This window comes from Drosophila grimshawi, unplaced genomic scaffold, assembly GCF_018153295.1.
Source record: "Drosophila grimshawi isolate 15287-2541.00 unplaced genomic scaffold, ASM1815329v1 contig_1006, whole genome shotgun sequence".
Lineage (NCBI taxonomy): Eukaryota > Metazoa > Arthropoda > Insecta > Diptera > Drosophilidae > Drosophila > Drosophila grimshawi.
In genome coordinates, this window is record NW_025062489.1 from 467714 (window position 1) to 483644 (window position 15931).

At 39.1% G+C, this 15931-nt stretch overlaps 2 protein-coding genes across 3 annotated transcripts in view; one reads left to right on the forward strand and one right to left on the reverse strand.

The window, feature by feature from the left end:
- The window catches only part of LOC6564770 (acetylcholine receptor subunit alpha-like), a 56346-nt gene extending 44285 nt beyond the window's left edge, over nt 1–12061 (forward strand). Inside the window, exons 9-11 of the mRNA XM_001990893.2 lie at nt 597–1632; nt 6826–7022; nt 12014–12061. Of these exons, the coding sequence (XP_001990929.2) occupies nt 597–1632; nt 6826–7022; nt 12014–12026 (1246 nt within the window). The 3' untranslated portion in view covers nt 12027–12061. The remainder of the gene's footprint in view (nt 1–596; nt 1633–6825; nt 7023–12013) is intronic.
- Nucleotides 12062–13199: 1138 nt separating this feature from the next.
- LOC6565336 lies at nt 13200–15920 on the reverse strand. Of its 2 annotated transcripts, none has more exons than XM_001990894.2 (5): nt 15487–15920; nt 14349–14695; nt 13934–14278; nt 13719–13870; nt 13200–13649 (listed from the first exon to the last, which is right to left on the reverse strand). In XM_001990894.2, the coding sequence occupies exons 1-5, from the start codon at nt 15688–15690 to the stop codon at nt 13555–13557; spliced, it is 1143 nt and encodes a 380-aa protein (XP_001990930.1). In that variant the 5' UTR covers nt 15691–15920; the 3' UTR covers nt 13200–13554. The 2 variants fall into 2 exon arrangements, with proteins under 2 accessions (XP_001990930.1, XP_032593825.1); XM_032737934.2 differs by having other exon boundaries at nt 13715–13870.
- Between the last annotated feature and the right edge of the window lie 11 nt (nt 15921–15931).

A 15931-nucleotide genomic window follows, 5' to 3' on the forward strand; every position in this document is an offset into this window, starting at 1 on the left:
CAGGCCCTCCGGCCCTAAAAATTTTAAATGGCTATATCTTCCGCAGTTTTTGAGTTAGAGCTCTCAAATTTCATAAGTATATTACTGTTAGCCATGCCCACACCTGTGCGCATAATCGCCAAACAAATGTTTCTGAAAGTGTAAGTCGATAAAGCCGCATATCTCCCACAATTTGAAAAATAGAGTCACCAAACTTGGAAGGTAACTTGCTGGCAACTTCGTTCAACGATCAGCATATACATTTTCAGATAACAACCATTTTGGCTACATGTTCTGTGGCACCTCTCATCAAATGGTTTTACTTATGATATGAGAGTATTTTGCAAGCGGTTGCGCCCGACTGCAACCTTCTCACTTTTTTAAAAATGCATTCCTTAACAATGTTAATTTAAAAAAAAAAATTAAATAACTGTAACTCAACATTTTTGTGATTGCCGATTTAGGACATGTCTTTCCAAATTTTAAAAATTTGTTCTCATATTTAGAAATTATTTATAAAAATAAGAAAACTTTCTAGTTTTATGGTCGGTTTTTATTTTATGGCGATTTTATAAAAAAAATTAAAGTGAAACCTGAAAACCTTTTTGCATTTGAAGCATGCATCATAGCCCCAAGACGACGTCGCGCAGCACCTCGCCACATCTACAGCATCGAGTCCAGGCCATGAACTTGATGGACGACCTGGGCACTGTTGGTGGCATGGGCATGGGAATAGGCATGGGTGGGGGTGGAGGTGGCGCATCAACGATCACTGGGCATTTGAGCTCGCTGTATCCGCCAACTATCTCGACAGTGAATCAACAGACCTCGACAACATCCTCGCTCATCGATGCACAGTATCACAATCAGTACCAGCAGACAGGCGGATCCCTGCTGGATCATCCGCTGACGCCGACCAAGTTCCGGCAGATGACCTCAACCTCGAGTCAGACGGCCCAGAATGGTGCCGGTCATCATCACTACAGTGCGGGAGGCGGTTGTGGTGGCGGTGGGAGTGGTGCTGGCAAAAGTAGCTCCACCTCGACGCTGGCACATCAGGCGAGTCAGGCGGGCAGTTATCATCTGTATCGGCAGCAGTCGAGCTGCTCGGCAAACTTCTCGCCACTGCCGGTGCATGCGCATCAGGCGCATGCCTCAACGACCACCTGCGACCTGGGCCTGGGCAGTAACCACAATCCCAATGTGATAAAGTCCACGACGACGGTCAATTCGGTGGCCACCGCCTCAACGCTCGCCGATTCCTGCTGCAGCGGCATTCAGATTCAACACCAGGGCATGGGCGCCGGCGCCGCTTGCCAATCCTCGGAGCTCCTGCATATGCATCGACCCACCACATCTGCCGCTGCTACGGCATCTGCAGCCGCGTCTGCATCGGCTTCGGGCGCAAGCACCTCAGCAGCGGCTGCAGCAGCGGCTGCGTCTGCTGCAGCAGCGGGTGGTGCAACGCCGCCGCCACCACCACCGCCGGCCTGTGATATACTGCCCGCCTGTCAGCGCGAAGGCGGTCCCCATTGCTGTTCGGGGCGTGGCAATGTCCGCCAGCGCTGGCACACCTGCCCGGAGCTCCACAAAGCCATGGACGGCGTCACGTACATTGCGGATCAGACGCGCAAAGAGGAGGAGAGCACACGGGTGAGTTACGCATTCAATCGCAGCAGACAACATGTTGGGATTTGAAGGGGCAAAGTGGTGCTTTATGTTTGGCTTGCAGAGAAAGAAGAGAATTTATGCAATATGTTTCTTATACATCGATGTAGTAGTTAAAATTAATAATAGGTTATCGGAATGTTGTATTGATCTTTTGCATACTCTCAATACACACTATTGATAATTAACTTGAGACAAAACAGCCTATTACAATTTATATGTTTCGACTTGCTCAAGTTCCTAGTTAAGATATCTGCCATCAATTGATTCGTTGGACAATATTCCAGCTGAATTACAAGCTTACTAAAAACTATTCGAACGAAGTGAGAATATATATCTATATGATTGCTTCTTATAGGCTAAATAGGATTTTTAGCTAAGTTCATAGCGCTATGAATTACAATACTTTTCGTATCTCTGTCCGAATGTTCGAATGTCCGAATATAAACTGCTTCGTTAGGTGCTTCAGATATGCCCATATATTCGGCTTCAATACTACTTAGTGCTTCTGAAGATTGCTTCCTGCTTTCCCATGAGAATGCGCTACCTCCAAGAACGAACGCGTATCCAATATATGACTTTTGCATTGCGTTATCTCCACCGCAGTCCGCATCAACGTAGCCGTTGATAAGTTTTTGCATATGTTATGCACATTGAAGATGTCATCTTAAGATGCCTCAGCACTTGATTTGCAGCTTCACAGTGCTCTTGGTGGAGGTCCGTTTTCCTTTGGGACAGCTTACAGACTGATTGTAAAATGTCAAGTCTGGAAGTAACTGAAAGGTACATCAACAACCCGATCAGTGACTGGTTGACCGTTTTGCATTTTTGGCTCTCACATTTGGTAGTGTATCCGGACGCCAACGGCACTGATGCTGGCCGACACGATTCCAAGCCAAACTGCTTAAACAGCTGCAACACGTGCTGATGCTGGGTGATCGTTATCGCCCCGGTTATGCCCTTCCTATTAATTTCCATACCAAGGAAATTATGTATAGGGCCCTTGTCAATCACCTAGAAAATACGAGAAATACTCTTGGTATATATTATAATTATGTGGTTTTGTGTATGTCTAGCAAATACACACAGTTCACTTATGATTAGATGATAATTTGGCTGGTTCCCTGTGCTATAGCTTTGTGCCATTCGATTGCCTCTGGACTTTCCAATGCTTCTTCCACAGTTGCTGGTGTTGTGACGTCATCACTGCTTAGCAGATTCAGCTTGTGCCGCTTGTCGTCTGGTCTTCTTCCATCCTTGCCCCCTGGTTCTTTCAAGCCAGTTGATTTTCTTGCCGATCTCTCTTTTGTAGTTATCGTGATCCTTATCACCATTTGCTTTATTTTTGACACACGTTTTGTCGGTATCGTTATTACCGTTATGTTTGCCGCTGCCTTCGCTGCTGCCTCGGCTGCTGCTTCTATTGGACTGAAATTACCTGTAATTACCTTGTTGCAACTAAAATCAGTTAACACGGGTATATCAACTGCACTAGTTGCTATTGACTGCTGTTGACTCAACAAAGTATACATCACGGCATACGATCATTTTGCCACTGGCACTGTTGTACAGGCGATAAGCTTCAGCTTGATCTGCATATTCAACCAGTATATATTCTATACCCTTCGGTCTGAATTTCCAATTCTGTGTCTTGTCCAACGCAATTGCCAAGCACCCAAATGAAAGAAGGTGACCAACTGAAGGGTTCTGCCCTGACCATAACTCATTTAGCGTACTCAGGTGCAGCTTCTCCCCAGAGAATTTATTTAAGTTTGGTGTCTAGCAGTATACATCGCGCCAACTCCATTTTTCTGGGGTGTATGTGACACACTCAATTGGCGGACGATGCCATTTTATTTAATATATATGTGAAACTCGTTGTTTACATATTATCTGCCATTGTGACTGCGAAGCACTTTGATCCATTTGCCATTTTGGCATTCCACCTTGTTATTAAACATATTTAGAACTTCTGACATTTTTTTTATAAAATATACGTGAACATATCGCGTCATCAATCAATGCATCGACGTAACGTGATCCTCCGTTTGAACACATGTTTACAGAGCCGCAAACATCACTACGTATGAGGCTTAACACATCCTCACTTTTGCACACCGACAAATTAAAGGGCTTCGCGCAAACCCTTACTCTGTAGGCTTATTTTTCAGTCCAATTCGTTTGTGCTGTTGAAGTTCGATCCTAGTACCAATTTCATATTAATTAATTATTTGAGGCTTTACATGTTGCCATGCCATTTTATAATGTCCTCACTGCCACTTTTGCCGTTTCCACTTTGGAATACTGCATTTATTGTTTTTGTTATTTCACACAGAAATAAATTGATTCTATGATTTGCAATAATCAGTGTTTTATCGTTTTCGTCACATAGACACGCACGACTGTTCTGGAATGTTACAGTGCAGCTCCCTTAAAGCTCTGCTCGCTGAAATATCGTTCACTGTTATTTTACTGTGATACCGAAGGTATGGTAGTGTATTGGTTTTGTGCACTGTCCGTCATGCTGTCTGTCTGTCCGTCCGTCTGAATGAACCACTAAGCAAACCATACATATCCACGCACTCGACGCCGAACCAAATTTCTTAATATGCCCAATATCAGAACCTTTCATTGATAAAGTAATCACCGCTAAAGCCTTTGATTATATTCACTCGCATTTCATAGCTCCCGAAGTGAAAGAACACGGAATCATATATTGTACAAGATATTTTTCATTTTTCGCTTGTACTTGTTCTCACACAGAAAATACAAGTTGGTTTGCACACAATGCATAATTATGCAATTCTAATGAAAGTTTCACTAGATCTTAAAGGCGTCTTTCAACATAACCTTAGTTGCATTATAATTTTGCTTAATGGGCCCATAGCCTGTTAGGATTTGAAACGGCAAAGTAATGCTCTATGTTTGACGGTCAGACAAAGAAGAGAGTTTGTACAATATGTTCCTTATACATATATAGGTGGTAATTAGAGTATCAAGTGCAGTATCAATATCCCTGTTATTTACATTAGCAGTAGGTTATCGGAATATTGTATTGATCTTTCACATATTCAACAAATAGTTAGACTGACAAAACAACGAGTACTTACTATCCCTTCTTTTAAATTCGAAACATTCGGTTCAAAGTCACAATTTCTTATATTCAGTTCGCAGCCACTCGTGAAACAGAAAATATATTAATACAATTTATTTACAATATACAAAAACATAATAATATTTCGCACTTCGGATTAGAATTTAGATGTCAGCAGATTAACTGCAGTCTACAAGGGTATGTAATCTTCTAACTTAAATCATTGGAAATAAGTAAAGAGGGTATAATGTAGTTGTGCTAAAGTATGTACCCGGCAAATGGATCCATGCCCGAACCTATTCTGCATCAGTATCAACAGCCGATGCCATAAATTTGGTATGAATCCTGGGTTGTGTACGACCTTGAGCACGAGATCTATTGTCCTCTATATTAGATTGCAAATTTAAGCACATAATTAGGAATTATCGATATGAGGCTTTCAAATTTATGCTCATATAAATTATTCAAAACTGATCAAAAATTAAATTTCAAGTCTATTTCATTAGTCAAGGTGTGTCCTCTAGATATCTGGATGCGTTTATGAACGCTTTCAAGTTCCTATAAATGAAACAGAGCCGATTTGTAAGCTTCACATAATATTTTTGGTCATTGTTTCATTTGGCAATTAAAATCTATCAAGATAACTTGTCGGCTTGGTCGTGGTCATGCATAATTTCTTTCAATATAGCAGGCGGCAAATGATGCTAAATGAGGTTGCCTGACAAAGCCGAAAGCTGCTTAGCATTTCACGCAGCTTAGCCTAAGTCTCAACCTGTTCGTAACCTAAGGGAACAAGGGACGTCAATGGGAGCAGGCGGGTTGGCATTTGGGGATCAGGGATATAGAGGGTGTTGCCTAGGGGCCTACATGGCCTCCAAAATTGGGCGTATAATGTCAATAGGCCAACGTTGGCGGTAGCAATAAATTAGGGAGCAGTCTTTGCTTGACAATGCCAATAATCGATGGGAGAGGCGATGACACCGAGGACATCGAGGACACCGAGGACACCCGGACAATGCCAGGAGAAATGAGCTGCCGTTAGCAGCTACCGTTTCTTCAAAGATAATGATATATGTAGATAATGATGTTACTGATAATATTGACTACACTGTCTAGCCTTGACCTTTTTGTCGACCTTTTGACATGCATGTGGCGTGGTCGTTGTCCATATCCTTCCCTTCTACTACATAGCAGAAAGTAGAGACGAGACTAAACTACCGTCAAAAGTTTTAATGACTTTTCATGCGCCTAATGAACACGCACAGTCCTGTCCTATGCATAGGTCCTATGAGTAGGTTGATATGGCATAATGCATGTCTTGTGACGGTACAAATGCCGATAAAAGTATTTTATTAAAATTGCGCACACATTCAATCATTATTGGAATGTCATGCTGGGCTTAGACTATACCACAAAGCATACACACACACAATACACATCACACAGGAAGCAGCGCCCAGGACGCAGGATACAATACGACAAGCCGCAAGTACTGAGATATGCGGGAGAGCCATAGAACGTAATAGAGCAATTAACAATGGCAATGCGAACGTCTAAATCCATGAAATACAACTGAATAGAACAGACTTTTAGACAGCGTCTCACTGTCAATAAATAGAGTGAACTAATTTCGAATCATCTTTACTCATAAAACATATTTTGCAGATTAAGATCCATTTATCTAATGTTAATGTATTAAATGAATCGAACATACATTTATACCTCATTGCGATTGATTCGAATAATTTGTCAACTAATTAATTGAAAAAAAAATGTTGTCAATTAGATCAGGTTTGTTTTAATCAGATGTCACACATCAGAAAATTGCGCAATACATGCATACCGTGAAAAGTTTTGGAGGAATATTGCAAACCAGAATTAGATATTATACATGTCTCAATACAAGAAGTAAATATTATTGTAGTACTGAAGAGATCAACAACAATGTGTTCAGTTTAATATTTCGAATGATGCAATTCTTCATTTCAAGTATATTACTCACTTAACTCATTCATTATAATGACTGGCATTGTTATTTAGGTGCAACTGATTAATTTCAATGACTTACGATGTTTCTTTAACAGGTCAAAGAGGACTGGAAGTACGTTGCCATGGTGCTGGATCGACTCTTTCTCTGGATATTCACAATAGCTGTCGTTGTGGGCACTGCTGGCATTATCCTGCAGGCTCCCACGCTCTACGACACTCGCGTGCCCATTGACATCAAGCTGTCGGAGATTGCATCCACGACGGCTAAACCGAATGTGGCGAGACCCGTGTTGTAAGTCCCGTAAGAACAGCAAAAAAAAACAAAAGCAGTACTCACACACACACATACATACAGTCTGAAAAGCAACATGAGAAATTTGCATTTGTTTTCTGGTTTTTATACATTTTTATTTTTGCATCGTGGCAACAGCATCAATCGCGACAGCAACAACAACATCAAAAACGAAGTAACTATAAGTATAGCAAGAATACTCGTACATAGCGAAATAACTGTATTTGGTTATATACTTACATATGTTTATATACATAAGTAATGGAAATGGAAAAAGGAACGAACCCTAACTAACTAATTATAGTAGCCAAAATTGTACACCAATGTTTAACGAATACAGTAACAACTACAACAACAACTACAACAAAAACATCAACAACAACAATAAAACAAAGTAAGCACAAATTAAATTAGAACATATATGTATGAAAAGACCAAGTAAAACACATTTGATTTTACTATGCGTCCACCAATGCAAAATTGGCTAAACATTTTTAATCAAATACAATTCCAATATTTGAATATTGTGCACCTCAAATCAATTTCGAAGCAATTGGAAATTTCCCATTTACAGTTTAAAATTGATTCCATTTCTATCAAATAAGAATTGGTGCTGATCGAAGCAAACAATCCTTTATTAACGTCACAATTTAACTATATAGTTTTTGGTTTATATTCAATTTGCCAAACTAGCTAAGCTAATCTGTACATGTATATGCAAACAAATACAAATGGTATTCTTTAGATCATGCAGCTACACATTTTTCTTATTTAGCCTATAGTACAGTTTATACTTTGATCAACAGTTTATATATATATATATATATATATACATTTTTTTTTTTTTTATATTTTTGGACAGCTATCAAAATAAATTCAAAATTTGGCGAGCACAGCAAAATGTTAGTTAAAATGTTATTAAGCAATGCAGAATCATAATAATTGTTTTTGAGTTTAGAATGAGACAGCCAGTTAAATTTTCGTGGCATGCTAATTGCGCGCACGTGCAAATCACAATATAATTGGCCACAATCGCCAAAACAGCCAGAAAACATCAGCCTGCAACATAGCCACAGATCAACAAGCTATTTAAATACATTGTGCCCGCTTCTGACCCTCCTCTTGTTTCTTACAAAAATTTAAGCATTATTGTCGGTCTGAGGCTTCCTAAGTATATCGAATTTAAGGCATGATTACATAGGATACTGCAACTTCTTCTTGGTATATTATACTATATTTTTCGCGCTTAGTTTTTTTAAAGAAAAATAATATTCGCTCAACTTTGCGCAAAAGTCTGCATGGGTACTTAATGTTGGGCACGCCCATAATAACTTTTTCGCTATTTATTTATATATTTCTTCTTAGTGCATTTGCCTTATTTAATGCACTCGCGCCTCATAATTAATGCAAATTTGCAATTGTGGCGCAATATATGTGCACAATTTACACCGGTTACCTGCCTGGGCGGGTCACGTGCCAACAACAGCAACAAAAACACAAACAACAACATTTTTTGACAGCACGAGCAACAACAACAACAACAAGGGCCAAAAAGTTGCCTTGTCTCTGGTTGTGCAGTTGGCCTGGTTTTGTTTGGTTTGCTTTGCTTTGGTTTTATGGCATTGCTTCATTTCCGCCGTTTCGCTTATCTGCATTTCCGTGGGTAATAAAAATCAAATAATGTTGATTATAACAATAACAAAAAAAAAGTGTTATTAAAAGGGCTTGAAAAACGTTTACGAAAACCATACCCAACCAAATCGGGCAATGTTAATATTGGCAAGGGAAATTTTAACAGCGGCGAACAGAATTGCCCATGTTACATATTAAATGCTGTACTGCGATTGCGTTACTCTGTCAGGGGGTGGGGCATAAAGTGTTGTAAAGCAGTCAAAATCCCCTGCTGATGATCATATTTTGTGCAGTCGACAATTGGTGTTATTTTTTCTAGAACCGAGAATATAAAAACACTGCACTGTGAAATAAATCTAGAATGTGTTTTGGCAAGGCAAAAAATTAATCTTTTTCCATTTCTTTTGAAAAAAAAAACACATTCTGGAAGAATGCCTGGCAATCAATAGACGGGGACTTTCTGAATTTTGCGACCAGAACAATAATTCAATCAAGAAAAATTACATAAGCAAGTTTGTCGTAGCTGAGATCTTTGGTAGCAACCCGTATTAAAATAAATATCATCATTTCTGTTGTTTGCAATAAACATTTCATGTTATCAATTAATTATTGGTAGCCGCTTTTTGCTTCACTGACGAAAAAGTAACACTTTAATTAAATGAAAATGCAAGCGAACAATAAAGTGTGCACAATATAAGAAGCCATTAAGCAATAACAAATTATTATTTTATATTACTTATATATACATATAATGCAAAAGGCAGAGTCCACTTGTTAGGCGCATATTTTGAAAAGTTTTTAAAGCACTTTTAATGACGGACCAACCTGCAACTCGCAAGGCGGTTTTTCCTCTTTGTTTTCATTATTTTTTTTCATAGTTTTTAGCTTTTTCTTCCTCTCCTGCTTTCTTGCTCGTTTTCCGACTGGACACAAACATGCTGAGCGATTTACGGGGATAGGGGTAGGGGGATGAAGAAGGCAAGGCGACAGTGAAGCCGACCGCAAATCATAATTGTTGCGGCAACAACTGCAACAACAACAACAATACCAACTGTGGCCACACACACACACAGAAAAAGGACATTAGCCTGGCTATCGCCTTGACTGTCTGAATGCGCACACGCCCCTCCACCCCCCCGCCCTTCCGTACTCTTGCATTTGCCCCATGTTTGCTGTTGTTCTTGTAAATCTCATTGTCTCATGCATTTTACTGTTTGATGTCAGGGTCCTTGCCAGCCTCCTTGCCTGCCTGTGCTGCGATGCGTATCAGCGAGTTTTGTTATAACTTTTACAGCGCAGCTCCTAAAAGTATGTTAGAGCATTTATCTTATTTATTGTCCTGAGACAAGCAACGCGTCTCCTCTCACTCCCTCACTACCTCTATCTCTCCCTCCCTTTGCTTGCCGGGCAATACAAAAGCAATCATAAAGTTACAGCCTCTAGTCTGCCTGCCCCCGATACCCCAATGGGGGAGTATGTGCCGCGCGCGCGAGACTTGTTTAATGGTCCTATCTATTCCACCTAGCTGCTGCTAAAATAGGAGCCGGGGGGAGGGGGGAGCCGACGCTCAATGGAAGAGACAAATTTATTGCTTGCTAATAGGAAAACAGCCCCAAAATGGACAAAAGGACCAAGTTTCGGCCGGAAGCAAACAGTTTTTCGACATTTTGTTTTTATTTTTTTTTGTTTTTTTTTTTTTTGGTTTTTTGTCTCTCTTTCATCTGTGGGACGGCAACAAAAATATGTTTTCAACATAATTTCATTCATTATAGCCGAAGCTTTGTTCATTGTTGGCCCAACATTTCGCACGCGTACTGCTCATTTTCAGAGGACTCATTATCAGGCTACGCCCCTATTCACCACTCCCCCCGCACGTCTTCTGGTGGCCACTTTGGACAGCATTTTGAGTATAATTTGAATTTAATTTCATTTGAAACGTTTTCGTTGAATTGTTTGTTTGCCAGCTTTTGAATGTTTGGCCAACTTGTCCATTTGCTCGTTTGGTTCGCATTGATTCGATTTGGGCGACAAGTGCGAATGATGGAGACCGAAAGTGATTTTTGTTGTTTTTATTGCTTTTCTTCGTTTGTCAAGTGTATTTGAGTGCTTAATTTTTGATTGTACGTTTGTTAATTGATTCATAAGCGATGTAAAGTAAATTCTTTTTCGAAGCGACCATGATTGAACACGAAGAAGGCGACTTGCCAATGATCTACATACATATAAATGTATTAAGGCAAACAACAAACAGACTATGTATGCACAAGTACATACATACATACGTATACGCACATATATGCGGACTTTCAACATAACCAAAAACGCGCACACAACACAACAATTCAAACAAAAGTATTGATGATCTGTTCTTTGCACTAGCCATTAACAGGCCTCACAATAAATTTCAGCAGTTAGCTTTCGTAAGCTACGCTGTGTCACTTTGGAGTTGGTCAACTCCATCATCATTAGACAGTGTTGCCAGCCTTGCAATTTCCAAATCTGAGTACAGAATAAACGAGCCGAACGTTCAAAATTGAAGTGTCCATAGTAAATAAAATCTACTGAAACTCTTAATATCGTTTTATTGAACATTTAATGCATTTACGATCATAAAAATAAATAAAAATACAATTTGTGGAAATTGTGGTAATCGAAAACCGGGCTAAATACATAAGTCTGTGTTTATACTTTTTTAATTTGTTAAATAACAAGCAAACTCAACACTGAAAAATCTACATTTTTAATTTTCACTATAAAAGAGTACAGATTATCGATTTGGGAATGTTTGCAATATTTTCTGGCCATGTATGTGCAGAAAAAGCCTCTGTTTACCAACTGTGAAAAAAAAAATAAAAATTAAGCCCATATTTGAGTGGCGACAATTTCAGCGCATATAAATATCACTAGTCATTAAACTACACAGAATTTTTTTTAAATAACTCAAGAAATCATGTGAAAACGTATAAATTTGCAAATTGCAAAGTCCCAGAGCAGAATGTAAAAATGGAAATATTTTTTACCAAAGCAAACTCGGGATACAAAAAAAAAAAAAAATAATAATTATATAAAATAAAACATTAACATCATTATGAAAAATAAAACACTGAAAAATTTAATATAATTATATAAAACGTCGGTATCCAAATGAGAGCAAACTTTTCAAGTATTCATACTGAGGTACAGTCGCAAAAATATATATATTGTTATGTGCGTATTATCAAGCGAAGAGCAACAACTTATATGTGTATGTCAATGCATGCAAATATGTCTGTGTGCATATAAAAAAGGGGATATAACAACTAAATATACATTATAACATTATATAATAATAACACAAGAAAAAAAAATTTTTTTTTTAGAACGTACCTTTAAATGGAAAGACGAAAAACAGAAAATGAACAACCAACTAACATTAATTTTAAACATACATTTAATAGTAAATTTAAAACTAACATTAATGAAATTGTAAGCGATATACACAGCAAATTGTTAACAAAACTTTGAAAAATTGTTTAAAAAACTATGATAAATGAAAACACAACTTGGGAAAAAAACACGAATTGAACTTATTTGTAAGCAATGGAAGAAATCATAACAAAATTAAAAGAGAAAAGAACAAAAACCAAAACAAATTAAATATACTTAAAGAAAAAGAGACAAAACAAACTAACTAAAAATTATACGATTTACAAACCCTAAAAGCTATTTTGTAAAAATCCCAGTTTTTTTCCTCAACGTATACATTTTTGTGTGGCATTGGAATGGAAAGAGCATCAAAGCGTCGATTACTTTGTCAATCCCTTGCCCTTCAGAACACGAATACAACTACCACAATCACACATTGAAAATGCACAATCTACCACACGCCCCCCAACCAACCTTGACCATACCCTACGTCCCTTTCCTTCACATCAGCACACATGCATACTCACAAATATTTTGTGGCACACAAAATCGTAAATGAAAACGTAAATTTGTTCGTAATGCCATTTGAGAATTTTCTAAAAATGCAAATTGGCATCACAAAACGTCTAAAATTAAACTAATGCAAAGTAAAAATGCCAAAACACAAAACAAAACAAATGAGAAAAATGAAAAAAGGAAACAACAAAAAAACTTAGCAACTAGAGAGAATTTTTAATGCAAAACAATAAGGTTTAAAGAGCAACACGATAAAAAAATAAAAAAAAAAACAGAAGCCGAACAGAACTAAAAAATATAACTTCGATAAGATAACAAACAACAACTACTTATTTATAACAATTAATGGAAAAGTGAATGGAAACAAAACAAAAAACAAAAATCAAATGGCATATAAGAAAAAAAATTAAAATAGAAATTCTTTTCAAATATCAATAAAGCAAGAATATTTAAAAACAACAATAACCAGAGCGGGAATCTTTTGTAAAAGAAATAGGTGTTAACTGAAATATGTGTTGAATTATAATTCTTATCTATTTGGTTAGAGCGGTTGTCAGCAGTGGAGGGAGAAAACTCTCCTTGTTTGTGGTTTTTTTTTTTACTTTCTTTGTTTAAATAACATGGTTTTCAATTTGTTATGCGTTTTATTTAGGTCAAACTACAAATAATTCAATACAACGAAAGAACAATTCGTTGAAGTAAGGCGGTAAGTATATATGCTATACTATATACTACTATATTCATAAGTACATAAATAAGTATTGCTTTAGAGCTCATTATATATTTGAAAACTAAATAAGCCGTTAGAGAGCATGTGAGTGGGTGTGGATGTGTGTTTGTTTGTGTTTGTGTGATGTTATTGTGATATTGGAGGTAGCTAATGAAATCAGCGCTAAAAGCGCCTCGCCTAGGGCTTTGTCTTTTATAAGCAGAAGAAATCGAGAGTTTTTGGTTTTGTGCAGTACATTAGGAAGCAAGTTTAGGAATCGGCGCTGATCTCCTCGTTATCATCCTCCGGCTCGGCGCCGCGACCCTCGCGTATACGCTTTAATTTGCGCTTCAGCATCATAACGCCTGCAATACAGCCAAATAAGAATTTGCATATTTCAAAACATTTACGAATATCTTCTTGATCTTACTTACACTTGATGGCCTGATAGGTTTTGGCTGAGGCGGACTCAGTGGCTGGAATCGGATTGGATGTGGCCTTCTCGTGTGCCAGCTTCACTTCAATATACGCCCTCTTGAGCGCCTTGTAGTGGCGATATTCGCTAGTATCCTTCATTAAGATGCATCTGCAAAGATCACATTTAAAATGTAAGAGTGCAGTTATTATTAATGTGGGATTGTTTGCTCACTTGGCTGCTGAGCCCTCGCCGGAGCAGTCGGAGGGCGTGGTATGATAGATCTGATGGTAAAAGTACTGCAGTACCGGTGAATTCCAAATGGACAGGCCATACCACAGCCAAATGGCCACATTGAGCGGCAGCTTAAAGTTCTTGGCAAACAGCGTGGGTATAAAATAATTAAAAGGTAGCAGATTGATGAACACATGCAGCCATGCCGCGATCCGCATTCCCATAAACATTTGGTAGATCAAGCGATTGCGATTGGAGTTCTGCAGCGCCAGCAGCGACAAACACTCCGCCAGTATGCTGTACAGGCCCAGTGTCAGATTCAGGCCAACGAAGTAGTTTTCATATCTGCAGGTAGTCAAAAGCTCAATTAATACTAGGTTGCTGATTGAAAAGACGGATAGGTGGATGGACATGCCTGTACACGTCGATGGCGATGAGGGCGAGCAGGTAGAGTCCCTTGGAGGCGGCCTCCAGAATGTCCGCCTCTTTGAAATCGAGCATTGCTCCATGCAAATAGAACGTTATGATGAATATCGAATAGAATTGAAACTTCTCAAAATGATGCGAGCGATAGAAAATGAGATTCTCGGAGCTGTAGAAGAGCGAATAGCGTCCCTGATTCTTCATCAGCTGCGGCAATATCATGAACTCGTTGTAGAAGTGCAAAAACAAACAAGCTGCCCCATAAAACGCAATGTTCCAGATCAGTCGAGCGAACTGTTTGCGCTTAAAATACTTGATGTTCGATGACTTCAGAAAAAACTGCAGCGAAAATATAAATAAAATGAAATTAGTACATCAACGGTCTACAAAACAAATATAATATATAACTATATATATATACCATGTACGTATGTACGTATGTACGTATGTATGTAAGTGTACTTTAGCTATGCCGCAGCGTGGTTTGCATACGTTTTTTTATACGCTTCCAGACGGTATTCTAATTTTGTGTAGAAGTGTGCATTCAAGGAGGCGACTCCCTATGCCATAAAGATATATACATATATACATTCGTGATCCGCTAAATGCATCCGTCTGTCGGTTTCTTGGAATTTTTGCTGCAGATTGAATCGCAATATTCATATAGCTGCCACAGCAGTAATCGGACATGGCTCACACAGAAACAATGTCAAACAGTTCAATCTGATAGTTTTTTTTTAATAAGAATGCAATTCACATAGATGTGAGTAGACGGCTATAGTTTGCAAGGAATGTCATATTTCATACAGCTCGCATTCCTTTTTTAAATCTTAATTGGTCGTCGGTTGTTTTTATTTTGCCGCTCTACAATCAGCTGGTCGTTGCTGTCGCCGCCGTCGTCGCTGTCGCCGAAGTCGTTGCTGTCGCCGCCGTCGTCGCAGTCGGCGTCATCGTCGTTGTCGGCAAAATCAGCGCTTTACATCTGGCTACCGACTATTTATAAACGTCAAAAAATTAAGGCACCAGCACTGAACCACATACGGTCCGACGTGCTGTCGTCCTTGTCTGCGATTTACTGCTACTTAGTGCTGCACACGATTGCGTGTTCGCTCACTCGTTGGGTGGCTTACCTGGAAGACGCGCTGGAAGGCACAGAAGCCACAGGAGAGGGCGACAAATATCCAGAAGACAGCATTTATCAGGTAATGCAAGTCAATATTTTGTAGGAGGGCATCGAAACGATCGTTGGTTATCAGATACTTCAGTGGCAAAAAGAAGTTGCCAATTTCCGCCCAATAGTCCGGCGGACCGGACTTCATATCCAGTATAGACATATTGAGTGTGTGTGGTTGTGTGCGCGTGTGAGTGTGTGTGCGTGTGTTTCGAGGCTGACTTGTGGGAGACGCAGGCGCTCACACAGACACAGACACAGGCACAGGCACCGCAAGCAAACCTCAATGCCTAAGCGCGTGCCATGCAGCGATTTCTTTGACAAACTAATGAGTGAATGGGATGTATGTGTTTATAAACAGTAACAATTTGATGTAGTTTCATTTGCGTACCAGGCACACACGC

What these genes read in the sequence shown, in the direction of transcription:
- LOC6565336 (XM_001990894.2), bottom strand. Translation starts at nt 15,690, where the DNA reads ATGTCTATACTGGATATGAAGTCCGGTCCGCCGGACTATTGGGCGGAA. An exon ending in CCTTCCAGCGCGTCTTCCAG is followed by an intron (nt 14,696 to 15,486) that starts GTAAGCCACCCA and finishes TTTTCGCTGCAG; the next exon opens with TTTTTTCTGAAGTCATCGAA. An exon ending in GGCGAGGGCTCAGCAGCCAA is followed by an intron (nt 13,871 to 13,933) that starts GTGAGCAAACAA and finishes TGATCTTTGCAG; the next exon opens with ATGCATCTTAATGAAGGATA.